Genomic DNA, 27,161 nt, shown 5'->3' with positions numbered 1-27,161 from the left:
TAACTGTAATTCACAATAGCATTCCAACTTTAATATTGATTTTATATCTATTTACTAGCTGACTTATAAATATGTACTCATATATACAGGTGTATGTCTGTTTTCCAGTATACATATACACAGAGAATGGGAAATTCAGATGTGTAAATAATGATGTTGAGCACTGTGCCCACAGGTGCTGACTGTCTGATGGGAATATATTTATTTGTGATTGGAGCTTTTGATCTTAAATATCGCGGAGAATACAACAAGCACGCTCAGTTGTGGATGGACAGTATTCATTGTCAATTGGTGGGATCGCTGGCTATTCTGTCTACAGAGGTGTCAGTCTTACTGTTGACTTACCTGACTTTGGAAAAATACATCTGCATAGTTTATCCTTTTAGGTGTTTGAAGCCCAGAAAACGCAGGACAATTTCTATTTTGATTCTTATCTGGATAATTGGGTTTGCTGTTGCTTTTATCCCACTGAGCAATAAGGAATTTTTCAGGAACTACTACGGCACCAATGGCGTGTGTTTTCCTCTTCACTCAGAACAGTCAGAAAGTTCAGGAAGTCAGATTTATTCTGTTGTCATTTTTTTAGGTAAGTTGCATTTCTTATTTATATATAATTAGAGTTGCAGATGAACTTAATTTTCAAACAGATAAAATAGCTTTGCTGTGGTGTTCACACCTTGTACTTAGACGCCCCAGTAAGCACTTAAAGACTTTTTCCAGCCTGAATATTTTACAGTATTAGATATACTTACATATCTTAAAATGCATGAAGAGCTGAAAAAGTAGAAAGAAATTAATGACCATTAAGTTACTGAATGAATAGACTTTGTCAAGGAGGTAGAGCAATGGTAAGACCAGAGAAAAACTGTGTAGTTTGGATCAGAGGGCAGCCATTTGTCAGGTGTTGATGAACGAAATAAATACCTGAGTAGAGGTGAAAATTCAGTGTTCAGGTGAAGAAAAACTCAGATTTTCTGGCCACGTGATTCTATGGGACTAGCAGTTTAGATGAAACATCTTTCTTTGTTACCCAGCCTGCAAATAGGTGATGTGGAATTGCCATTATGCTGTTAAACTACAACTAATTTTAACTTCTTAAACAGGTGTAAACTTGGCAGCTTTTATCATCATTGTGTTTTCCTATGGGAGTATGTTCTACAGTGTTCACCAAACAGCTATTACAGCTACTGAAATTCGGAATCATATTAAAAAAGAGATGATCCTTGCTAAACGTTTTTTCTTCATTGTATTTACTGATGCATTGTGTTGGATACCCATTTTTATTTTGAAACTCCTTTCTTTACTCCAAGTAGAAATACCAGGTATGTCCTTTTTTTTTGTGATGCTGTTTCAACTGTGCCTGCATGAAGAGTGTTGTTTCTACTTCAGAAGAAAATGAATTGAATATATTGAACTATATTACTATAATGAACTTTGTTATATATCTATACATATTTACACACAATATAATGGCCTATATAGTTGTACTTCTGAATTGAACTATATTACTATAATCATCAAAGATTAGTTACCTTTGAGTCAGCCAAAAAAAAAAAAAATGCAAATCATTCAAGTCTGTCTCCATAGAACACCTATAAATTGTACAAAGTGTATTTGAAACCCAAGGCTGAATTGCATTGGCTTTTTTCATCTTATAGCTATGCCAGTTCTGTTGCCTAAATATGGTTCAGGACAATGCAGTGTTTCCTATCTTGATTTAACAATATAATTGTTATCCTGAAAAAACTTTCTTTTACAAACTGGTATTTATAGTTCAAAACATCAAGTGTTATATAAAGCTCTGCTTACCTTCTTTATGCTATGAATATATTCCCATGTAAAAATAACGGAACCTAAAAGATCAAAAATTTCAGCTTATTTTTTTTTCTTCTCTTTGCAATGCCAGTACCCACCGGAAATAGAATATCTTTAAATAGGACTTGTAATCCCTGTTAGAAAGAACATGTGAACATGAACAGTACCATCAGCAATCATGGATTCAGACTCAACATACAGCTATCTGTCACATTACTATGTTGGTGAGAAAACATTTTGGCCCAGAGGACTCTGGCCTATGTGCTGACCAGGAACATTGGGAGTCACCGTTCCAAAGTTTTGACTTAGGTTTCAAATGTCTGGAAGTTGCATTGATTATGCCAAATGTTTTCAGTTATTTTAAATCTTCTAAAATGCTTCTTTGTGAAGTTATCAAACCACCTAAGAAATTTTAAAGAGAATACTGTGAAAAGTAGAAGCAGATGTATTCTGAGTCAAGAAATCTTGAAGAAAGGTTGCGGAACCGCAGGATAATCATGGGTTCAGCAAATTAATGTTCCGCATTAGATAAACCAGAGTAAACACTAATTACTCTTTTCATAAAATTAAAGACATCACAGGTCATTGTCTAAGTTCAGGGGAGGTTTAAACACCATTTGGTAGCATTTCTCTTTCTTTGGGGATACATTGTCACAGCTTCCCAACTAGACATCTGCTAGTTTCCAAAACTGTAGCCAAGGTGATGAGCGTCAGTAGGGATGTATTGATCTTGCAACACAGTTGTAAAGCCAGAGAAGCAAGGGGAAAGGGGAGAGCGAATTAAGCTTTTTATGCAGCTTGGGACAATTCTGTAATTGTTTTGTTAATCAAACAATGCAATGGAGGGCACCCACTGACATCTTTCGGCACTTTAATACCGTCCCTTCTCTGTCTGCCCCTGAGGTAACTTATCTCCCAAACAGCGAGGGTGAGAAGGGGGTGCTGTAAAAATGCACCCAGGCTCTGACATAAGCAGGAGGGCAGGAAACCTTCAGAAAGGCAGATGGCACGAACACAGAAACTCTTACCAACAGGGCAAGAAGGAAGTAAGGAGGATGTATGGAATGCCCTTTGCAGGGGGGAAGAATGGAGAGGTGCAGAGGAGAAAGCCAGCCTCTGAGGGGGTACAGGGACTGGAGAATACTGCTTTGCAGGAGGACAGGACGTCAGGGGCATCGCTAGGATTGCGTGTCACTAGTCGTGGGAACAGAGATCACGGGAACAGATAGGGAGCAAAGCTGAGACAAAAAGTTTCAGGGCAAGAAAGTGGGGTTCAGGTGGACCAAGAAGTGTGCCAGGGCAAATAGGGAGCTACGGTACAGAAAAGTAAGAGGGATAAATGGAACTACTGGGAGAGTAAAAAAGTTAGGTTTTCCAGGGAGTCCTGGAAACAGAGGGGGAGGCAAGAGAGCAGTGCAAACCGAACAGTGAGAAGAAGAAGTACCTGTTGTGTCATCAACACAGCCTAGGAGCACAGGACCAACCCTCTCACCAAGAAGCTGTGCTGCATAGGCAGCAAGTGCTTGCATTATTTAATGGGTACAAATGCAAGGAATGCATATTGTATTACAGCTTCTTCTCTTTTTCCCTCCCTAAGGTACCATAACTTCTTGGGTGGTGATTTTTATACTGCCGATAAATAGTGCTTTGAATCCTCTTCTCTACACTTTGACAACACGACCTTTCAAGGAAATGATTCATCAGGTTTGGTATAATTACAGACAAAGAAGATCCAAGAGGGGTAAAGGCAGTCAGAAAACATACGGCCCGTCATTTATTTGGGTAGAGATGTGGCCAATGCACGAAATCACGCCAAAGGTAACGAAGCCTGTGCTCTGTACAGACTCCTCGGACACTTCGGTGACCACACAGTCAACCAGACTAAATTCATACATGTAAATACATTTGAAATCTTCACGGTGACATCTGCACTGTTAGCCTCACTTCTGTGGTCTTGCTGCTTTACAGCACTGAGGGAGGTAGGACACCTGGGCTCACGTGAACCGCAGCAGGAAGAAGGGGGAGCAGTGTGTCTGTCTGCAGGTAGAACTGACCCAACAATAATTTTTGCCATCTCGCAACGCTACCTGACATTCTCACAAGTCCTCCCAGAGCAGAATGAGAAGTCAGTTGTTTGGTTTTTTCCTCCCAGAAGCCAGGAATGTGGGGAAAAAAAAAAAAAAAAAAAAAAAAGCAACTGTCATTTAAAACATCTCACACTGAAAGCAGAATGTTTCAAAATCATCTATTGTGAGAGAAAAAACAAAACGGTTATGTTCTTTTTTTTTTTTTTAAATACCCCAACAGCTGAATTTTTTTTTAAGTGTTGATTGGTTTCCTCACCAATTTTTTTTTTTTTTCCTTCTCAAAATTTCTGACTGGCTCTATTTAGGCTGCATCAGCTCTTAAAAGCGTTAGGGAGCCACAGCCCTAAGAAAAATATTTAAATTTCATTATTAGACCAGTTTATTATATTTGTCAAAGCCAAACAAGTGAAAATTTTACTCCTTTTAAAAATTTACCAACTATTTAATCCATGTAAAGACAGTCCTGATATTGTAATGACCGTTCTAATTCAGGCAGAACCAGAACTGTGGGGAAGAAAAAAAGAAAAGAAAGGGGCTTTTCTTAACTGAGTGTCCCCCAGCTATAGCTGGTACAAGTTTCCCCCTTCAGAAGATCATCCTTCCCTGGAAAGACTGGACTGAGTATCCCAACATCCTGATGCTGCTCTCTTCCTCACTGTTCCTTAACAGGCTGCCACAAGTAGCTCCCCACATCTGGCAGACTTCAGCAAATTCCTGTCTTAAGGTGTCTATCTCTGTCCACAGACTAATGGGAGGTGGCCAAATAGAAGACTGTCAGTCTTCATAGGTGTCATGACATCTACATTTTAATCCCCTTGTACATCTGAGTGGGTGCATTATAGTTAAAATAATTTAAGGACTACAACCATTCAGAACTTTCTGGGGCATTATTTTACTTCCTAGCATTACAAGGGTAAAAAAAAAAAAAAAAAAAAAAAAAAATCTGAAACAATCCTCTCAAGGCAGTTCTTTCGCATATACCTACTGAAGGGAATCTTTTCCATCACAAATTGCTATGACTTCCCTCCTTCCTTCAGTACTGTGCTCACAGTCTGATAGCCTAGGAGCCCACAAAGGTAAAAGATATGTTTCTCTTTGCATTGATGATTTGAAGCTTTTAAAAATTAAGTTAAAAGGTACTTCTAATGTTTGCACTTAACTTCTTAACAGCCTAAGAAGTAGAATTAAAAAAAGTGTGACTCACACTTCAGCTGTTTACAGAACTTTGGATTATCTTGAAATCAAAGATTGTTAAGCATCTTGTTTCCACTACTGTATGTTTTATTGAAATAAAATATTATCTGCTGAACAAAACGACTCCTTTCCCAAGTTGCTTAGCAACATTTTGGGTTGTGGGGTTAAAAACAGCTAAGTGACAATCCTGCCACGCAGATTACCTTTAACTGAGGCAATTAGAACTCAATTTATTGGAACTTGCGTACCCTGGAGGGGCGCCAAGCCTTCTCAATGACCGTATCTGCTTTTGATGAGATATGCAAGGATATCTGTCTTTACCACTACTTCCGTTTTTCACTTAACTATACAGATTATGGGCATAGTCAATATAATCTCTGCTTCTAAAAGTAACACAAGAATATTCATTATTTCAGATTTTTTTGTAGCATCTTTATTGATTTGATAAGAAAACTACAGTTTGCCTTTTAAAAAGTCCTTCTACCAGTAAAAAATAAGGCTGACTAATAAATCATGTTAGGGTCACATTCTCCTGCAGCCTGCCATTGCATTTCAGCATTACTTTTTTCACAGTGTTCTGGTAAAGGTACAAGAGTTTCAGTACAGCTATTTACTACAGATTAGTGATCTTTCAGACCAAAAGGTTCTGTTAACAGTAAGCTCTAGACTAACTAACTAGTAACTGCTTAAGGCAAAGATAAAAAAATAGGAGCAAATACTGAAAAATCTCTAATGTGCTTCCTGAGAGAAGGGAGAATACATTTCACAGCTTCTTTTCTAATTGATGGAAGCTTTTACTTATAATTCAAAATAATCCATCCTATCAGTAAACAATGCTGTTAAACTTCTACCATGCAGAGATCTATGGTCCAACATAAGGCACTTTATTACAACAAAAGATAGTGTAAAATTGTTGGCAGTAATCAAACATTTTGCAAAAAATCTGCACTGTTATAGAAATATATTGCAATATTGCTAAAAATAGTAAGGTTTGGGATACATGGCTTATGTAAAGCTTGTAAATAAGCCACGACTTGCCATATTATCCCATGCTCAATATGAAAAAAAGGCGTGCATAGAGAAAAAACTGAAGTATGTTCAGCAACTTTCTCTGGAGTTGGCAGGGTTTCTGCTGGTGACTGCTCTTAAAAAGGCGGGCTGATGATACCTCCTCGCAGGACACCACTTCCCCATCAGTAATGAGTTCTGGACATACCATGCATACTTAACCTAGCATCCACCACGTTGGCAAAATAAAAAAAAAAAAAAAATAAAGGCAGAGTATTTCAGGTACAAGATGACCTGAGCTGCAATGGAAGAGTCTAAAAGTTGTAACCAATTCCCTAAACAAAGTTATTTTACTCGGTGACTTACACACAGCAGCCATACGAGCCATCAGGTGATACTGAAAGAACTTCGGGCTCACGGCGAGCTGCTAAGGGAAAACAAAAATCCGCGTGGACTCCCTAAAGGACGACGTTTTAAAAAGCCCCCACGTCGCAGTCGGACAGGAGCGGGCCGCGGCGGGGGCAGGGTCAGCCGCTGGGCTTCAGGGCCTCGTAGCCCTCCCTCAGCAGGTCCCGCCACGTTCTGAGGAACCGGGCGTTCTCCGAGCACTTGGTGGCGAGCTCCTCCACCTGGGCCGACACGGCCGACGTCGCCTCCAGGATCTTCGCCAGCGAGAAGGCGGCCTGGAGGAACGGGAGGAAGGTTGGGGGCCGCCGACCGGCCCGGCCCGCCCCGCCCCGGCGCCATTCGTGAGGGGAGCCCCGCCCGCCCGCCCGCCCGCCGCGCCGGCACTCACGTCGCCGATCTGCATCTCCACCTCCTCCAGCAGCTCCCGCGTGTCGCCGGCCGGCAGCTCCGGCGGCCGTGACCCCTCGCTCCCGCCGCGGACCCTCCGGGACCCGGCGCCGGGCGAGTCCCCGGGAACGGCCGCGGGCGACAGCGACTCCGCCTCCGCCATGTCCCGCTCCGGCCACCGGGCCCCGCCTCCCGCCCGAGCTCCGCCCCCGGAGCGCACGGCCGCTGGGGCCGCGCTGCCCGCCGGGAGTGGTAGTCTCTCCTGCCGCTGTGGCGGGCGGCCCCGGACCGGGGCGGCACGCCGCGGGGGGGGGGGGGGTAGTGGGGGTGAGGTGGTCACCCTGCCCACCCCCGCTTCCTCCGAGCGTCTCCCGCTCCAATACCGGAGGAGCGAAACGGTTCGTCCTGGCTCCGGCGGCTGTCCCGTGAGGGGAGGCTGGGCTGGGCCTCGCCGCCGGGAACTCTGGGAGCTGTAGTCCTTGCCGGCGGGGCGGGGCCGGCGCCTTGCCGCCGGCACCCGAGTGCGCAGGCGCAGGGTGGTCGGGGGTGGAAGGCGGGGGGGCGGTCGCGGGCTGCCGCCATGCTGCTCGCTCGCTGCCCGTCCTCCGGCCGAGGTAAGGCGGTGGCTCGATCCGGGGGCGGCTGGCCCTCCCGAGGCGGGGATGGCGCTGGGGCTGCCGCCGCTCGGCGGGGCGGGGCGGGGCGGGGCGGGGACGACGGTTGGCACGGCGCGAAGGAGAGCAAAGGTCGCGCCCGGGTGTCCGGGCGGCCGCCGGGCCGGGCCGGCCCCGGGGATCCTGCGGCCCCGGGTGCCCCCGCCCCAGCGGGTCTGCCCGCCTGAGGGGGCTCCCTGCGCCGCCTCCTGGTCCTGTTGGGCACGAAGAGCGTAAAGCTTTGGTTTGGTTCTTTTTTTTTTTTTTTTTTTTGTGGCGATACGAGGCGTTACCTGTTTTACAGGATAAAATGAAGCGATTGAACGCACGCCCGTACTGGCGAAATAACCGTAGAGACAACGTCCCGACAGCGGCTCTTAAAGAGCTGTGTGGGGGGGTAAAGTTTCTTCTTAGGGGTTGCTTTCCCCGCGCAGACGCCTCACGTCGCGCCACCGAGGCCGTGAGCCCTCAGTAGCGAGGCAGCACAAGCTCACTGGCGGGAACCTGTAGTTATCAGACCTGTTCTGAGCCGAGTTTCACTTATTTTTGTATGTGTGTGTGAAATAATTGGCGTCTTTTAAACTGTACTATGTAATTCGTAGTACCGTCGGGTCTGCTCAGATAGAAACATCTCAAAAGTTTAGGTGTCATGTCTTAATGTACATACCTAGGTGTACTTGTTATTGTGCTTATAAAATACATTGCTTGTTCTCAGATCCTGCCTGGTGGCAGGTAAAGGATAACTAAGAGTCATGAGGTGGTATAATAATAGCTTTTATGTTATGTCGGTTTAAGTACAAGATTGCTGTTAGGAAACCAACATAGATAATACTTACCACCTTGCAAATAGAGACTGGTATCCTGACTGTCACTGGGCAGAGTTAGAAGGGGGGGTGTTTGTGCTGGCCTTGCCGGTCACCAGTCACAATAAAACATTTCAGTCATAGAATGTTGGTGATTTTACTTACGTAGTTTTGCAGAAATACTCTACTTCAAATACAATATTCTCCTGATTCACCCCTGCAATTAGAGAAAGGAAATCCTTAAACGAAGGAAAAATACCTGTCAAGGTACATTAGTTCACAGACATTTTAACTGTAACTAGTTTTGGTGCGAACCATACTAGTTTTCCAAGTTCAGATTGCACACATCATCATCATTTTTTTGTCAAAGAGGAAAATCAGAAGAATGCGACATATATAATAGCCCTGCTGAACAGAGACCTATTTTGATAATTTTAAACTTTCATTTGGTCCATTTGCTTAAAAAAAATTTAATTTTTTCTTGCAGCTATTAATGTATCTGCTGCAAAGGTAAAGATTAATTGTATCTACTGTTCCTGTCTTTGGCTAAAATATACTTAGGTCTGAGCTTTTACTGTAGACTGTGACATTTACTGTAGATGAACTGTCTAGTATTAGTAGCCCAAACTGTGTGTCTCAACACATGTTGAAATGTCAGAAGAGATGAACTTGCATGTCCTATTTCTACAGTTCTTTGGTTATTTTTAATGAAGTCTGAGATAAATTTTTTGAAGTTCAAAATTAAATAGGAACTTAAAATGTGTTTTACCTCTGTATATTCATGTTATTCTATGTAAGCTGTGAGAAATAGCTGGCCAGTGTATTGAGTGGTATTATGTGAAGGATGCTTAAAGGGGAAGCTCTTTACTCTTTTCTTTCTCCCTTTTTTTTTTTTTTTTTTTTTCTGCTGATATAAAATTATACAGTGCATTCCTAACTTGGAAATTTAAAAATCTGTGTTTGTGGTTCCTCATCTTCACATCGCCTGGTAGCTGCGGGGTGGGGGGAAAGCTGTCATGTTTGTTGTGCCACTTGTGTCTCTGAAAAGTTGAAAAAATTGGAAAAAGACTGCTTTGACAAATTTGTTTCTGTTTTTGCAGCACGTCAGTGCTTTCATGCTCTAAAGTTGATAAAGAGAGACTGCCTTCCACCACTGCATATCCCAAGATGTGCATCTACAGCCTCTGTGCCTCGCATCACTACACATTATACAATTCATCCTCGGGACAAAGACAAACGATGGGAAGGTAAGCGAAAAAATGTGTTCTTTGAAAGCTTCTTCGTTATTATTGTTGGTCAGTTTTAAAGACATTGAAATGTGTTGCTGGTTTTTCCTTTTAACAGAAATTCTGTACTCTTAAAATAGAGTACTAATATTCCAAATGAAATTTTGTGGTTCCTATCTCACAATGAGGGCTTTTAGTGCTATAAAATGGGATCAGCTTAAACTTGATCCTAGCTATTTAATGAAAATATTTAATCAGCTTTTGCTTTGGTGACTATCAGAACAAGATTTAATTGTCAGGTATGTATCTGTTGGATTTTTTTCAGTTGTTCTTACCATGAGAGTTTCTGAGAGAATAAGATTAATATATATCTCTGAGCATTCTAGCCTCTACATTCAGCAATTTTAATGGATTCAATTCCAGAAAAGACACTGATTAATTAATGTAAAACGAAGTCACGTGTTCTGACTAAAGGTGTTTTTTCTTTTATTTCTCCCTTACCTAGAGTTTTACTGAGTGTCTTTGATACAGCTCGCCAGCTGGGCTCTTAAGTTTAACATTCTAAGATGATACTTAAGAGACTGAGTTTATGTTTTTATGGTATATCTTCTTACAATTTAAAAAGAGCTAATTTTACATGGAGATGCTAATATCCCTCTGCACTCTTCCAAGTACTGAAGTGGGGATTCTGTTAAATATTTAGCCTCCTTTTACATGGGGTAATACCACTGTGATACCCAGTAGCCAGTATTACAGAGCAATCTTTAGTGAGAGAGAGGCTGGGAGAAATTGAGGATTGATTTATCTTAATATCTTTTTTTCTATTAAAGGGGTAAACATGGAAAGATTTGCAGAGGAAGCTGATGTTGTGATCGTTGGAGCAGGCCCTGCAGGTCTTTCTGCAGCTATTCGACTCAAACAGTTAGCTGCTGAGCATAGCAAAGAAATACGTGTTTGCCTGGTGGAAAAGGCATCTCAGATTGGTGCACATACACTGTCTGGTGCTTGCCTTGAGCCAAGGGCCTTAGAAGAACTCTTTCCAGACTGGAAGGAGCGGGGGGTATGTATGAGCATATAAACACTGAAATTAATCGCTAGCTTGTAATGAGCTCCATATCTGACTAACTCTGAGATGACTTAGTACCTTGGTACCATTGGTATTTAGTACCATTTTAAAATATGTTGATCTAACAAAACAAAAAAGCTCGTACCTTCTTTTCAGTCTGTTTCCTCTAGTTTAACAGTGCTAAAGTTCTGTACCTACACAGATGTGCCATGGCCTTCACAGTTCTATATGGTAGTCTTCCTGCATGTATGCAGGATGTCTGGGGCGTCCTGGGATGCACTACACTTACTGCATTTGTGCAGAACCCAGCTCCTCTGCACAAGCAATAAGGTGGTTGATTCTTAGCAACGTCAGACTTGTTGCTTCTCTGCAGTAGTTCTTCATAGTCTCAGGAAATGGCACCTAGTACACTGATTCTTGTGCAGGTGGAGTGGTGTGATGGAGGCATAAGATGCTTTTAGGTGGGAGGACAGCAAGAAATGAGCTGTCATCTCTGCCAGAACAGCCATCTGACTTGTAGCCAGCTGCCTGCTGTCACCTGGGATAAAAGAAGTGGGCCATTGACTAGTTGTTTTATCTTGCTGGGATAAATGTGCAAGTTGAGCTGCAGTTTTTAGAAGAGTCTAGAATATTGATGTAATACAAGCCTGTGTGCAAACTACAGAAGTGATTTGCAAGGCCCTGTTCCACTGGGTTTTATATCAACAGCTGTGTTGATTCTTACCTGATGACTGCCTCACGAAGTACTTTATCTTCTCTCTTGTGATACCTTCCTACAGAAGTGCTTTATTAAACCCTTACCTAACTGCCAGTTTTATTTTATTCTGTTTTAGTTTTTGTTGGTTTTGTTGGATTGTCTAGAAAAACATAACTCTCACTACTGTTTCTATTTTCTTTTTTTATATAGGCTCCTCTTAATACTCCTGTAACTGAAGACAAGTTTGGAATTTTAACGAAGAAATCTAGAATTCCAGTGCCAATTCTTCCAGGTAAAGTTTAGTGAGGTGATAGAGAGTCATACTTCTTTGTGTCTTTTTCAACTTTTCCATGAATCAAACAATTTTGTTTCAGTGTAGTACAGCAAGCGTATGTAGAACGTAATAGCTCATAGTGGTAGGATCTATGTGGATGACATTACTGTCAAGATAGTGGTTGTAGAAGATAAGACATCTGATACATGTAACTTCTGTTATTTTCCTTAGTGTTCTGTGTTTTATGTGTGTGTGTCTTTTTTGCCTAGGACTTCCTATGGTTAATCATGGAAATTACATAGTACGTCTGGGCCACTTTGTGAGTTGGCTTGGTGAACAAGCAGAAGCTTTGGGTGTTGAGGTGTATCCAGGCTATGCAGCAGCTGAGGTAATAATGACATCAGTGTGTATATGAAAAGCTTTTGTTGGAAACACTTTCGCTTCACTCCCAGTTGTTTGTACACTCACAGCATTCCTTTTCACAGAGGTGTATTGTGAAAACTGTGTTTCAGTGTCTAAATTCCCTGCCCCAGATCCAGTAAAGTGCAAGTGGGTCATACAGTATATTAATAAATACATAATCTTCAAGTTTGACCATTAAAAACATAGTGTTTAGAAGTTCTGCATTAGAACTTTTTATGAATGGATTAAAATGACAAATCATTAAAATGATTTTTTTTTTTTTTTGTTCAAATATTTTCAAAGGTTCTTTTTCATGAAGATGGTAGTGTGAAAGGGATAGCAACTAATGATGTAGGCATTCAGAAGGATGGAGCACCTAAAGTAAGTAGCTATCTTCCCCATAACTAAGAGTCTAATTATGGAAATTGTGATATATCTGCTTCTACTACCATCAGTAGTCTTGCTGTAGCCTAAGAAAAAGTGTAAAATTCAGTACCTGTCTTCCCTACCTGTATATAAAAGGGTTCAATTACCTGTGAAAGTGCTGGTCCCTGAAGATTTTAAACTTCTTCTGAGACTAGTAGAAAAAGCCGTTGCGGAAAGGCTGTTGGTTTGAGGGTGACTTGAAGGAAATATTGTGAGTGTGTTTTGGTACATGTGAAGTCAAGAAACAAAGGAAAGCATTCCAGGAACTCCTAGAAAAAATGTGCAAAGGTGAAATAAAAAGCTGTTGTCCAGCTGGTAACAAGCAAGGTGTGAGAGTGTGCTTCTGGCTGATTTGTTTTCTTTGATATTTACAACTGAAGTTGCATTTGTTGACAGTCTGTCTACCTTGTTGGAGCAAAGCACACACTGAATCTTTATACCTTTTTGCTAGCTGGTCACATTTCTGTATCCAGAAGGTGACTCTCTGCCTTAAGTGTCGGACTTTGATTTTTAGTGGAATCCAGAACCTGCAGTGAGCGTGTTGCTTCTCTGCGCAATAGATAGGGAGAATCTGGCATGTCAGAATAACTCAGAACAACATTCACACAGAATTATTTGGCTACATAATTATGGGTACAGGGTTTTTTCTTAAGATTTACTTTCTTTTCTAAGCTTCCTAACTAGTTACATAGAGTTTCAAAGAGGAATTTACTTTCACGTAAAAGCATGGGCTATTTTTCCCAGATAAGGCAGGGAATGAGAAGAAAAGACTCATTCTTGTGTTGAGAGAATAGAGCCAATGATGGAGGAAGCAATGGCAAGGAAAATTGATATATTTTCCCAGTATGATACTGTCTCCTGCAGGGGGTAGGCACACTCTTACTTCCAGGTACACGTGTTCTCCAGCAGAAGGCACACGTAATGCATACAGCTTGCTGCGGCAGTAAAGATTTATTGGGAGTTTGGTTTGTGTTTGTTTTAAAATGGGGAGGAACTATGATTTTATTATGTTTTTTAAAGCATCCTCAAAACCTAGAATTTTTTTCTATTTATGCTGGAAGAATGTATCTTCTTTAATGTACATAATTAGTGTGCCACTATTGCAACTTTTTGACTATTCAAGTGTTTTAGCTGTCAGTTAGGTCAGCTGGTACTACCTCCAGTGTATAAAGGTTCAGGTAAATAGATGTCGTTTGTATAACCTTCAAGGCAAGAATATCTTCAACATGTTTATACAGAGCCTAATCAAACAGACTGTGGTTAATGAGTAGAGTTTCACCTTGCAGTCAGCACCAATCAAACAAAAATGCCAACAGTAAAAAAACATAGTAAAAAGTTGCACATGGATTCTTGTGTAGATGCTGGAGAAGGATGTTAACTGTGAAATATAACTTTGTCACATTATGGAAACCTTTTAAATTAGTGAGTTTCTGATATTTACAATGTGGAGTTTTAGTTAATTGATTTGTTTTATATAAATCTACTTCAAATTGAACAGTATATATTTTTAATCTTTATATCAAGTAGTAAGTCCCTGTAGTTGTCTTAGTATTTTGTAAGATTAATTCATGTTCAGGTTGACAGTCAGAAATTTAAAGAATACACAAAAAAATTGACAAAATCTCGTAACTCCTGTTCAAAGGTAATTTCCAACTAGAGGGAACATTTAATTTGCTAGACTTTTTCAGAGGTTTCCAACCAGTAAGTTACAAGCAGATTGCATCTGAGAGACAAATCAAAACCAAAGCAATAAGCTTCTCCTGGAACTGTGAATTACCTTGTGGTGGTTTTATTGGCTACTTCTGGATATCTTCAAAACTGTTTCCATTATATTTTTCAACATTAAACTTTGACTCAAATCAAGTTTTTTCTTTTTTCTTTTTTTTCCTCGCAAGACTATGTGTATTTAGAATCTTGTGTACTTATATTGCAAATATAATCTATTAATGTTCTCGTCTTTTGTGTTTGCATATGCAGGTGACATGCTCATACACAAGTATGTCAGTTCCCCTTATCTTGCTCTCAATCTGATTGTTGGAATTTTTGATGAGAATTTTTTTTATAATAATACTTATTGTTAGTTTAATTTTACTGTATGTTTTAGCACGTAAGATTGGTGTAATATTATAGTGACTTTATTCTGAGGTAGCGGGTTCTTTTGGCAGCAGGGGTAGTACAGGTTTTTCTGCTCTGGTGTTTCTGTCTAGCCTCTATCATGTGTGCGTGGAGGGGACGCACTATTTTATTGTAATGTGACTTCATGAGCAAAAATTAAAGTGTAAAGTTATAGGCTAAGATTCTTTGTTCTGTCAGGGTTCCTTTGCACCATATGTATGAGCAGATGGGATAGAAGTATCCTCCAGTTTGGGTAAGGTAATTTTTCATTTTTAGTAATGAGTGGCCATTCACTGTAGCGCAGCTTTACTGGAACCCCCTTGCAAGATTTGCCAGGGGTGCATCGTGGTTAGGTGGAAAAGACAACTGGACTAGAGCCATAGCTTGCAATGGTTTGTAGATTCTGGGCAGTGCACAAAGTAGTGTAAAATCACTTTATTGCCCTCCAGTTTCTTGCTGTGAGTTTGGTGTGGCAGACGTTTAACTGCTGATGAAATCCTCTACTTCTGCAGGCTACCTTTGAAAGAGGCTTGGAACTCCATGCTAAAGTCACAGTCTTCGCTGAAGGTTGTCATGGACATCTAGCCAAACAGCTGTACAAAAAATACAATCTAAGGGAGAAATGTCAACCCCAGAGCTATGGCATTGGACTGAAAGAGGTATTACCTGCATAATTTTAACAATTAAAGGAAATGCTGTGAAGCTATAAGGTAGTTTCCATTTGCTTCTAAGCTAATTTGTGTAAGACATTAGAATGGTAGATTTTACACTTTCATACTTGAGAACCTTTGCTTTTCTGAAGTTGATCGGAGGAGATGGTCCCTGAATGTCATGACTGTTTCATTTCAGCTGCTGCTTCTAATATCTGTGTTATATCTAGAGGTACCTCTGAATCCACTCTGATTTGAAATCAAGTTCATTTGTGAAATCTGTTTTCAGTAATTTTACTAAATGAGAGAGGGATTTATGCTGCCTAATTTTATGGGGGTTTAGTACCTGAGGAGGGCAGTCAAGGCCTTCTCACTGGTTTTTCTGTATATTGATTGGAGAGAGAGAGAGACAAGAGCTGATCCAGATGATGGGTCACGGTCTCTGAAACACTTTCTGGATGAACCTTTTTTCCCCAAAAAATTCCTTCACTGCTCTCATAAAACTGGGATAGGGATCAGGTTTCCTTTTAAAAATATTTTATACTTGGGAAATATCAACCATGAAAAAGAGCTGTATTATTTAGAATATGTTCAGAGTTTGACTGTAACATATGTTTTATTTATTACTTTAAACGTGTTTCCAGCTACAAAATATTTGTCAAATAATTAGTTTACACTTCTGTAGAGAATAACCACTCTGTAAATGTATGATATTGCAATTTCTAATACCCAAGTTTTTGTTAAAGCAGGGTTTCGCTGTAGAGTTTCTTTGCTTCTGGACTGTGTCTGCTTTAGCAAATAGTACAGTCCAATAGGAATGGATCTGCAAAGTGAAATAGTTGGTGCTGATGAGCTGATATCCATACTAGCTCATTTCAGGTTTATTTTTACTTTGGACTAGCTCTGATCCATGGTCTGGGTGCCCTTTTGTGACTGGAATGCTTTAAATGGGCTTCTGGAACCAGTGTTACAGTTTAGTTCCATGTAAAAGGCATCCAAGGCTGCTGTATGCCGTGAACCAAAGCACAGTAAGTGGGAGGAATCAGGAGTCCCACTCAAAAATGTGCTTCTTAATCTAAACCGAAACATTAATGTAGATGTACCTTCCATGCTTGAGCTGATCTTAGGGCGCTCAGCTGCCCTTTTGTCATCGGACTGCACCTGGCACATAACTCCATGGCAAAGAGACGTTTTGTGAAATGAGCAGAAAATTGACTCCCTGGTGGAAACAGGAAGGTACTTCTGTGAGTTCACAAGGGGCCAGATGAGCACTGGGGATGTGTAGGAGAGAGCAGAGAGGACAACCTGTTTGACAGCAGATATTTAGATCAGCCTGGGTGTATTGTTAAGCCTGACCATGAAAAACTTGTGAGGAAATTGCAGTGATTCATATGAAAAAAAATGATGGTTTTAAACCAAAAAAGTCAATGTAAGCATTGCATTCCTTGGCAGAAGTTTCTGTCGAAGTCACAAATGTGAAGAATCTTGTTGCTTAATGAAAATTTTGGGTATAGTACTGAAGTCCCAGTCACGTTTTCTGATGCACCACATTTCAAGAAAGAGAAGTGTTAGGAAATTCTTAAATGGTAATCCAAAAAATGTATACTTATTACCTGGTATTTTACGGTATTAATTTATGCATTGGTCATGGCAGTAAATTAATTTTCTTCTATATTTAGTTGTGTGTTTGTCTTATATTATTGAAAGGCTGTTACTTTGTAATATAAAATAATGTTTTGGTCATCTTCATTGCAGTTATGGACTATTGATGAAAAGAAATGGAAACCGGGAAGAGTAGAACATACTGTAGGCTGGCCTTTAGACCGACATACATATGGAGGATCCTTTCTTTATCACTTAAATGAGGGTGAACCTTTAGTTGCTCTTGGATTTGTGGTAAGTGAAGTTGTATTTTTCATGGTTGTTTGTTGTTGTTTGGTCTTCATTTTAATGTAATTTCTTTTCTCTGTTTTAATGTGAAGATGAAAACACAATAGCAGCAGACCAAATTTAGTACTTTCTCAATCTTAAATGTGCTTATGACCTTATTAGGGAAGGTTAATTTGCCATATTAATCTGTCTTTAATCCAGTGTCTTTTATGAAGAACAAGATGGAAAACTTAAAACCAAATTTTTTTGCAAACCAAACAAATTTTGATAAAGCCCAAACCAGATGATTGATCAAAACTGTGCTCACAAAATTTTTGCAAGTTATTAAATGTTTAAATCATGTATGCTTTGTAAATTCCATTTCCTCATTTGTGTGTCAACCTTGGGTGTGACTCCTTGAGAGAAGCACATAAAGTGGAAGCACTCTGTAGTTCCACAAGCAGCATCCCTTCCACTTCTGAGCTCTTCAGTTTGTTCTTAGCATTCTCCTCCCCCGCTTCTCCTTGCCCTCTTTAGTAACTGTCTTTCTGAATTGTACAGGCAGCTTCTTCCCTCTTATTGCCTCTCTATCAGAAGCATTGAGATCACTAGAGACAAAGTCTTGTGTCATTCTGCCAACCAGTGATGCAAGGAGCAATGGTAGGAAATGTTTTTCTAGCACCCACAGTCTAACTGAAGCACACACGATTTGTGCTTTACACGCAGACACAGTAAGAATCAGGCACATGGTCGGGACTTTCAGCAGCATGGGACTGAGGTGACACTCTGGTCTCCTAGATTTCAGAAGGATTCCAGAGTGTGTGGGGGTGAAAACTGTATTTTTGTCTAACTGTTTTGTAAGAAACATTGAAAAAAACTTACTAGCATTTCTCAGACATGCATGCTTGTCCTGTGCAGATTTCCAGTACTGAAATTAATACGTACAGACAGTAAACGTTCAAATTCTGTTTGCTTTTAGAAGGGTAGAGAGCTTTGCTTCTTACTGAGAACGGTAATCAGTAAAGTTCATAGTATCTCCAGTTCAGATAGGAGAGAAACAACTTTGGTCTAAACACACAAGCACTTTTTTGTCGTTGAACTTTACACCTGTGTCAATCTGAGCTGATTTTTCTAGTAGGAATATCTTGCACTTATTCTGAAAATTGTTTATTAACTTTATGTAGCGTGGAAAGTAGATGCAAGCAGTGCTCTAAAAGCCATGAGCTACCAGAGAAATCAAGATAGTGTTTGTTACTGATTCGTGATATATCTTGTTATTTGTCTCAAAGTTTACAGGAACAGGGAATAATCCCTTTCTCAAAAGACAAAATTCAGCAACATAAGTCCTTTTAAGAATATCTTAAAGATTGGAAATGCAAAGTATATCTTTGGACAAATTCTCAAATGCATAAGAAAGCTGAGCATCCAGCCAATTGCCAAAGTGTTTTTCCCACATTTTCTGCTTTCATCATTGCTCCCCTGTGCTTTATTAGGATGGCTCACCTAACTGGAAATGATAATTGACTCTGCTAAAGGCTGTGAAGGACTGGTTAAAATATGTGAGCACAAGGACATAAGTATCTAGAAATAATTGTTTACCTCTCCTTCCAGCTTTTCTAGGGCAAAGACCATTTGAAACACAAATTTAAAACAAGTTTTTTCACTTTTCCTGCCCGTTAAACCACACTTAGTTTAATTTCACTATTTTATTTCAAAGACAGATGGAAGGTGGTTACAATGCAATTAAATATTTTCCGTGCTTCAGCTTTCAGGTAAGGCAGAGAACAATCTTGTAGCAGCAAATTCTCAGATTTGCTTCGACTATACTGTTAATAGAATGTATTTTTGGCAGTAGTTTCTTTAAGTAAAAAGATCCTGAGGCTGGTCTAATATAGAATAGATTTACAGAGTTGATGTGGTAATATGCAATTGTTTTCTTTTCAAACTTTTGTTGAAATTTCATAGTTTATTTTCATTAATATTGCACTTTTCTTTTTTTTAAGGTTGGTTTAGATTATCAAAATCCCTATTTGAATCCATTTAGGGAGTTTCAGAGGTGGAAGCACCATCCTAGCGTACAGCCTACTTTGGAGGGTGGAACAAGGATTGCCTATGGTGCCAGAGCGTTAAATGAAGGTGGTTTCCAGGTAGCTTTTTCATGAAGCTTTTTTACTTTGAGTTCTCTAAAGCTCTGTTTTTATTGCTTTAGATTTGAGTTATGTGCTGTTGGGAAACAACCGAGCTATAATAAAGCTGAATAAATGCCACAAGTTTTACTGGACAGAAAAGCCTTGTTATCTTTCTGGCTGCTGAGATTTGCTAGACTTAGGCCCTGTCATACTAAAACTCTTCTGGCATAATCACTTTACTTTCTAAATGCAATATGAAGTGGAGTTTATGTTGGAATCAAATGTGTTCAGCAGCAAAGAAACTACAGATAAGTTTTTGTTGTGCCTGGAACCCTGGGAAAGAGAGGGTAGCACTACTTACCTGTTGTTTGTTGGTTTTGCTTCTTTTTTTTTTGGGGGGGGGGGGGGCCGGGGGGGGAAGGAGGGAGGAGGCAGCAGGTGGTGTATTTTCCAAACTATGTGTTTATCCTAGCAGAGTTCTCTCCAATTCTTGACCCCTAAGTCAGTGATGGTGCTGAAATGGTTAGGTGACTTGGCAGTTAAAAGTCTTTACTTCCTCAAGTACAGATACCTTTGGTATCTTTCCTGCACAACTTTTAATTTCTACTTTCTTGGGAGGTGGAGTACCTTGTTCGTTTTGTTCCCTGAAAGAGTCTGAGGTGAAATTTTAAAAATGTATTCATCAGTACTTAAGGTCAGTTTAAAGGGCTGGAGCAACTTGCAGGAGAAATAGTCTAGAGTTTATATTTAACATTTAAAGTCCTTTCAACCTGTTAACTTCTCATGTGGGAATCTTGAAACACAGGACATGGCCGTGTGTGCTGGACTCCCAGATCCATCTTCTAGGTGCTCCTTTCAGTTTGGAGCCTAAAACTAGCCTGAGTGTTCATGATCTGCAGCCTGTGTGTGGGGCCATTCCACTCTGCTCTCTAACTGCTGTGTCTTTCCTTTTTGAACCTCATCTCTTTAGTATAAATGTGGCTTCATGCAGTTTTGCAATACAAGTAGAAATTCAGCAGCGGTGTAACTCTTGTCACAGTCTTGTGAAGTTAGGCTCTGACAGCAGTGTGCATGCCTGGGACTGTGTCATGTGGGTTCATGAAGCAACTTCTTGATTACACACAATACACATTTAATCAATCTGTGGTTTGATTACTTTGTCCATTCCGAAGTGGAAATACCACTCTGTCACATGGCTGTGTTACAAGCTTATTTCAGAAACCATTGTCAGTCCATTATTAACACAGATACACAAAATACCAAGACATTTTACTTTAGACTTCTATACAAGAACAGCTTCTCTTTCCACCCCGTGCACTGGTTTCTCTTATCACAGATACTTATTATTGAATTTCTGGCTTTGATAAAGTTAGCCAGATTGTGACTTCAGTTGCATACTCCTTATACTGCTTGAAACATATGGCTGAAAGAACACAGTATTTTTTAAGTCACTTGCAGACATTGTTTGTGCTGAGTTACACACACAGTAGGACTACAGCTCTTGCACACCTCTGCCTGATCTTTGGACTACTTCTTTGCTGGACTAGAAACATGTCACTTAATTTGCACTGTTCCTAATATAAAAGCATGTTTTGATGTTTTTGTATTTTTTTTTTTTATTTCCTGTAGACAGAATTGTCTAGTTAATCATGAAGTCACAGTTTTAAATTACTTTTTTTTTTAAATACATGCTTTCAGTAAAAAAAGCTTTATTGATGATTCACTTAGGAAGACTTTTAAGATTAGCTCTTCTTTTGCATGTGTTGCTTTGATTAATAACTGTAGCAGTCTGACTCATTTGCATCACTGGAGTCCAGGAATATTTTCTTATGTAAGTCATTCTGTAGCTTCAGTTTTTATTTTGGTGACAGTATTGCATCAAATAGATCAGTGGTAATTTTATACATCTAAGCTTTTTTTGTCTGTTACAGATAACGGTATGACCATGTCCTTTAGTCGTTAACATATAGTCATGCTAAGTTGGTGTGAGAGAGAGTGCACTCTTGGATGTTTCCTTGATTTTTGTAGTTTTTTGGGGTATGTAAAAGGTGGGAACAGAGTTTAATAGATTACATCTACACAGCTATTATTTCTTTTGTTTATTAAAATTGCAAAATCAAGCACTTAACAGAGGTTGCATGGGAATTTCTTAATTTTTTGTCTCCATTTCATCTAAAAGTTTGAAAAGGTTTGAGTTTTATGGAAAAAGTAAAAGGTGTTCCTGTTGCTGAGCAATGTATATTATGAGTATGAGGGGAAAAAGCCCCTGATATTGATGACCCATGCAAGTATCAAACATTAGACTCACTTAACAGCTTTTCAGCCCTGAGCTGAGCTAAGGAGAGGAGAATGTGGGTTTCCCTGTGTGCTGATGGGGAGGACTCTACAGGGAGCCAGTGTCTCCCCTTCTTCCCTCCTCCAGACCAGCCTTGTTTTGTCTCTGCTGCCAAGAGGGTGGTGGCTTCTCCAAGGGCTCAAGACTGAAAGGATTTCACCCTCCATCTCAGGGGCAGGGAGGGCTTGTGCCATATTGGCATGCTGTGTTTCTTCAGCCGACTGAAAACAGGCACCAGGTTCCATCCTACTAATAATGAGAATTACTGACAAAGCTGCAGTACATCTATCTTTTTGTGTTATGTGACTAATCTTTAATCTCATTTATACTTTGACAGTATGTTGGTCACTATGTACCTATTAAGCGAAACAGTTGTTGCAGAAGAAAAGTGCTTGATCGCCATATTTTTATGTAAATCAAAGAGTCAGTCAAGAACTTTTCTGTGTTTGTCAGTGCTGCATCACTGTGTTCTAATAGATATGTCAGAATAAATGTTTTCAGCCAAAGGTCTTGTGAAAAGAGAAGATATCCTACATACCTTATTCCTTCGAAATACTGTTATGTAGCTGAACTTACAACTTCTGGTCACTGAAAAGTAAGTTAAAATTTGTAGTTGTGTATTCAGCCTAAATTACCTTTCCTGTGAACCAAATCACTAAGTCTGTAATGAAACAAATTGCCCGAAACACAGGGGAAGTGCTGGGCAGTACAGCTTTTTTTTAGTGACTGCTATATGAATACCCAAAAGTAACCAGCCCTGGGTGAACAGTAACAATTGAACAAGCAGAAGAAACAAAACATTTGTTTCAGATTATCCTGAATTCCAAGGGATATGTTTTTTTGACATTTTTCATTGAAGTACTGCTTTGGGGTCAAGGTATTTAGGCTATTAAAAAATTAATTCTTTCAGGCAGCTTTAATAAAAGCAGGATGCTAGATTTGCAAGTGCTGCTCGGTACTTTTGGGGGAAGGCTATGTTCATAACTGACCTTCAGCAATTTCAGACCTAGGATATGGTCACAGCTTTCTGCTCAAAGTGCTGCAGTCAATTTCTTAGTTAACATAGGTGTATAGCATAGTTTATTAATGCTATAGACCTCATGTTTGCAAATCATCTGGCTGTTTCAGTTTTGTGAGTTGACTGTGCTCAGTGACATTAGGCTTCTTACAGAACGGGAGTAAGACAATGATTTTGCACCAAAAATACCTTTGACTTTTGAGGAGCTTCTAAAATAAGTGAGACCTGAGTGGGGATGGGGAGGGCACTGTGCAGTTTCACAGAAAAGATTTGTGGTAAAAAGCACAGAGTAATAAACTGTCAGATGAGAGGTATACAACTTACTGTGTGGAAAACAGGAACACAAATGTCTTTTTTTTTTTTTTTTTTTAATAATTCACTTAAACTGGAAGGAGGAAAATGGTATTGGTGGGTGACATTACCCTAGTCTCGTTGCAGATAAAGCAACTGGAGAGGAGATATAAGGAAAATGTTGTCTTATTATTTCATACTCAGCCCCAGTAAAATGTCTGTATCCTTATTTGCTTACTATGCCAAAATTCCTTGATTAAGTGGAGTAACCCTGGTGTATTTTTAGATACTGCACATGCAAGTCTAAAAATGTAAAGGACAATCATTTATTAAAAAAAAAAAAGGCAAGAACAAACAAATGACCTTTCTTTCTTTTTCCTTTTCAGTCAATACCCAAACTCACGTTCCCAGGAGGATTATTAATTGGTTGCAGTCCTGGACTCATGAATGTTCCTAAGATCAAAGGGACACATACTGCGATGAAAAGTGGCATGTTGGCCTCAGAGGCCATCTTTAGCCAATTAATCAATGAAAATCTTCAATCAAAGACCATAGGTAAGATCACTACTTGGATTCGTCCTTACCTTGTGTTACATTAGAATCACCAACCACTTAGCAGTAACTAAATGTATCTGAAGGAATTAGTTGGAAATGCAGATAAATCATTAAATGAGTGTGGTGGTTTAAAGAGATATCTATTGTTTATTTACTATTTATACTGTCAAATGGTTTAGGAAAGGAAGAAATTAATAAAGTTTTGCTTAGTTATTCTTAAGTATCGATCCTACTGCCAGAACAAAAATAGGCCTCTAGCAAGCATCTGAGAAGCTTACTCTTCCTGTGTAAGTAAACAAGAATAGTACATATTTTGTTCCTACAGATATGTTAAAAATTAGCACTTTATGATTCAAAAAGTCTTGCTGAAAGACTGCAGAAGCAGTGAGAAAAAATAAAGGAACAGATTAAATGTAAGCAAAACAGGGTGAGACTTTTAAAGTTTGCTCTTCACCGTTAATTATACACGTTGTCCTTCTTTTGTCCTTTTATTCAAAAGGGTACTTTTGTCCTTCAGTCCTCTTTTTCTGTCTTTAATTTTAGTCTTTTCAGTTTGAGACTACATGCATTTCCTATTATATGTACTGCAGGCACACTGAAGTAATCACCTGACCCTGACCGCATTGTAGTGATTTATGTGAGCCTTGGTTGTTTCCTTAAATACGTTAACAAAGACTGTACAGAGAGAGAACCCAAATAGAATTTCAGCCATCATCGAGATGGACACTACAGCCAGTGCCACATGATGATTATTTTAGAAATATCTTCTCTGTAGTGGTGGATTCAGTCCTAGTTCAGCTGGAACAGGCAATACACGTTGCCACAGAGGGTATGCTGAACAATTAACACTTCAGCTAGTGTAGCAGGTTAAAATGCATAGAACCCATCTGAAACAGTAAAACACACTTACAGGGTAGTGTGCCACTCTTGTTTCATTATGGACAGGCTTTATATGCTCTTTCCAGTTTTGTCAAGACAGTAGAATATTACAGCACACTTTCTTCTCTGTACATAGATAACAAGCTTTTTCCAGATACTTGCGCGAGACAGAAAATACGGACTGAGGCATGTTTTCATGTACTGACAAGGCTTAAAACTTACTATGTAGAACATTTATTTCTACACATTAGTGATGGAGAATGTCAAAGAGGAAGCTCCTTGAAACTTTTAATTTGAAGAAACATATTTTTTCTAAAATAATTACTTGGCTTTAACTACACTGCAGATGTGTCAGGTGTCAAATGTGCTGTTTGCAGTGTCCAGTATTTGTAAAGGATATCATCAAAAATTTTAGATCAGAAGTTTGTAGTCAAATATATCTTATTGACTTGCTGATTACAAAGGAAGAAAAAAAAGTTCTCTAGCACTGGCATCACCCATTGGGCCATAGTCATGGTTACTGAAATCGGAATGTTGCTGGCTGCATAACTGGCAAAGAAAAAGCTTTTGAAGGTTAAAATTACAAACCTGGCTCTTGGATCACAGGTAAACTCTCCTGGTCAGCTCTTGGATTCCATGAACGAGTAGCTGCTTTCCCATAGAGGTGTTAATATAGCCACCTGGCCAGTTATCTTTATATTTTGCTGAGATCTGAGGCAATTTAATGCTGCTTGTGGGTCGTTTAATAGACACGGCAAAGGAGCAGTAGATATCTGCTAACTGCCAACAAAATAGATCTCTTCAAGAGGCTGACATATGTTGTCTAGTATATTCCTAGCTTACTATTCTGAAATTCTCATTTTGCTGCCTTTGTTGCTAACAATTGTCTTTATTCAGCAATTATTTTTTTATTTCAAGGATAGTCTTTATGTACTGTAGGTACCTAACAAGTCATGTACTGCCTTAGGACTTGATGTGCAAGAATATGAAGAGAACCTGAAAAAGTCCTGGGTCTGGAAAGAGCTGTATGCGGTTAGAAACATCCGACCGTCCTGCCACAGCATACTTGGTGTGTACGGAGGAATGATTTACACGGGTATATTTTATTGGCTACTGAGAGGAATGGAACCATGGACATTAAAACATCCAGGTAATTTCATTATCTCCTGAAAGAAGATACTAAGTGTATATGTCAGTCTTTTCTGGTCTTAGCTGAAGCTAGAGCACATCTGGTCAAGCGGTAAGGCCTTAAAGCATAGCAGAGAAATTGATGATAAGGCATTGAAGCAGACTTTGTCATGCTACTGGGCATATAATGTAAATGAAGACATTAAAACACTGTTCTATGTAGCATGTTTTTTTGTCTCACGAAAAGACTACCTTTTATGAAATACTGCGTTCTGATGACAAGGGAAGTTAAAATAGATGAATTAAATTGTTCTTGAGTAACTGCAAATTACAGTCATTCTCTAATGAAACTTACGTATTAAAAAATATATTTAGGACCAGATTTTGCTCAGCTCAAGCCAGCCAAAGATTGCACGCCTATTGAATACCCAAAGCCTGATGGAAAAATCAGTTTTGATCTCCTGTCTTCTGTGGCTTTAAGTGGTACAAACCATGAACACGACCAGCCCGCTCATTTAACTCTCAAAGATGACAGCATCCCAGTGAGCAGGAATCTGGCTGTATTTGATGGACCAGAACAAAGATTTTGTCCAGCAGGTAGGTAATAAAAATATGTGTCCGAGTCTTTCATCTTGTAAAAACAGGAAGAGGCTACCTAGCCTACGACTCACTTCAAGCATTCTATCCAAATCCTCCTCCTAGAAGACAGTTCAAGTATAAGTCTTAAAATATTTTATGTTAACGGCACTTTCATGACAAAATCTTTAGTACACATGGAAGAAGGCAGTTGAGCCACCCTAGTAATACGCTTCCCTCGTTATGCTTGCTGGTAAGTAGTAGAGCATACGTGCAGGGGGAAACTGTTTGGTGAAGTGATAGCTTTCTTTTGCTCTTTGCAGGAGTTTATGAATATATTCCTCTGGAAACAGGAGAAGGATCAAGACTGCAGATAAATGCTCAGAACTGTGTCCACTGCAAAACATGTGATATTAAAGACCCAAGTCAGAACATTAACTGGGTAGTGCCTGAAGGTGGAGGAGGACCAGCTTATAATGGGATGTGAACTGATGGGAAATCTATTCAGGGACTTTATGATCACCAACAACTAAGTTGGAGTATTTTATGCTGCAGTGTAATTACAGCACTGACATGAATGTTAAAGTTTGAGACTAATGTGCCATTCTCAATTTTAGGTATGACTGTTGCATTAAATGGGAAGTCGGTGCCTTCTGGTTAAGCCATAGCCTTATTTAAATAGGACTTCTTTACAGGAGATATGTGGCAGGCATAAGAAAGTTCTTCTCAGGACTGACAAAGGAACTTTGGATCTTGGATTTATTGCTGAAGTTCAGTGATAACAGGAGCCATATCCAGAATCATGGGTATGGTGGAAGAATTTAGCACCCTTAAAAACAAAAAAAAAAGTATTTTCCCTCTCTATCTGGAGTGATTTATACATGTAATAATCCTACCTTGCTGTAGGGAAAATATATCAGTCTAGAAAACTGTCACTACTTCTAAGTATTACATATTTTACACTCAATCTACAGTTAGATTTTTTTTTTTTTTCCTGTGGTAATAGGGAGCCCATCTGCAATACAACCTATAAAGAGTTTTAAAAAAGAAAAAGTGTAATACTTGCCCCTTCAGTGTATGTCGACCAGTATTTCTATTCCTTACAAGAAATCAGGCCTGCTTTAATAAAAACTCTAATAGAAACTGCCTAAATTGTCTTGGTGTGAAACC

The 27,161-nt window shown here is 39.6% G+C and overlaps 3 protein-coding genes across 7 annotated transcripts in view; 2 read left to right on the top strand and 1 right to left on the bottom strand.

Annotated features, from left to right (window-relative positions):
* RXFP1 (relaxin family peptide receptor 1) overlaps positions 1 to 4,875 on the top strand; it is a 50,763-nt gene extending 45,888 nt beyond the window's left edge. For all 3 annotated transcript variants that reach the window (XM_033000221.2, XM_033000222.2, XM_033000220.2), the window contains exons 16-18: positions 176 to 586; positions 1,104 to 1,322; positions 3,413 to 4,875. In XM_033000221.2, coding sequence (XP_032856112.1) covers positions 176 to 586; positions 1,104 to 1,322; positions 3,413 to 3,714 — 932 coding nt within the window. In that variant the 3' untranslated portion in view covers positions 3,715 to 4,875. The remainder of the gene's footprint in view (positions 1 to 175; positions 587 to 1,103; positions 1,323 to 3,412) is intronic.
* A 631-nt stretch (positions 4,876 to 5,506) lies between these two features.
* CUNH4orf46 (chromosome unknown C4orf46 homolog) lies at positions 5,507 to 7,190 on the bottom strand. Its single transcript, XM_042808262.1, has 2 exons — positions 6,901 to 7,190; positions 5,507 to 6,787 (listed from the first exon to the last, which is right to left on the bottom strand). The coding sequence occupies exons 1-2, from the start codon at positions 7,060 to 7,062 to the stop codon at positions 6,632 to 6,634; spliced, it is 318 nt and encodes a 105-aa protein (XP_042664196.1). The 5' UTR covers positions 7,063 to 7,190; the 3' UTR covers positions 5,507 to 6,631.
* Positions 7,191 to 7,277: 87 nt separating this feature from the next.
* On the top strand, positions 7,278 to 27,137 carry ETFDH (electron transfer flavoprotein dehydrogenase). Of its 3 annotated transcripts, none has more exons than XM_042808259.1 (13): positions 7,278 to 7,297; positions 9,456 to 9,602; positions 10,412 to 10,641; positions 11,555 to 11,636; positions 11,888 to 12,006; positions 12,324 to 12,401; positions 15,074 to 15,220; positions 16,967 to 17,107; positions 19,084 to 19,227; positions 23,240 to 23,408; positions 25,255 to 25,437; positions 25,791 to 26,012; positions 26,315 to 27,137. In XM_042808259.1, exons 3-13 carry the CDS (start codon positions 10,420 to 10,422, stop codon positions 26,476 to 26,478), a joined length of 1,671 nt encoding a protein of 556 aa, XP_042664193.1. In that variant the 5' UTR covers positions 7,278 to 7,297; positions 9,456 to 9,602; positions 10,412 to 10,419; the 3' UTR covers positions 26,479 to 27,137. The 3 variants fall into 3 exon arrangements, with proteins under 3 accessions (XP_042664193.1, XP_042664191.1, XP_042664192.1); XM_042808257.1 differs by lacking the exon at positions 7,278 to 7,297 and adding an exon at positions 7,432 to 7,513; XM_042808258.1 differs by lacking the exon at positions 7,278 to 7,297 and adding an exon at positions 8,532 to 8,622.
* Positions 27,138 to 27,161: the final 24 nt, after the last annotated feature.

The sequence above is a fragment of the Tyto alba genome, unplaced genomic scaffold, assembly GCF_018691265.1.
Source record: "Tyto alba isolate M040663 unplaced genomic scaffold, T.alba_DEE_v4.0 Super-Scaffold_6, whole genome shotgun sequence".
NCBI lineage: Eukaryota > Metazoa > Chordata > Aves > Strigiformes > Tytonidae > Tyto > Tyto alba.
This window is presented reverse-complemented; position numbering and strand designations above follow the sequence as displayed.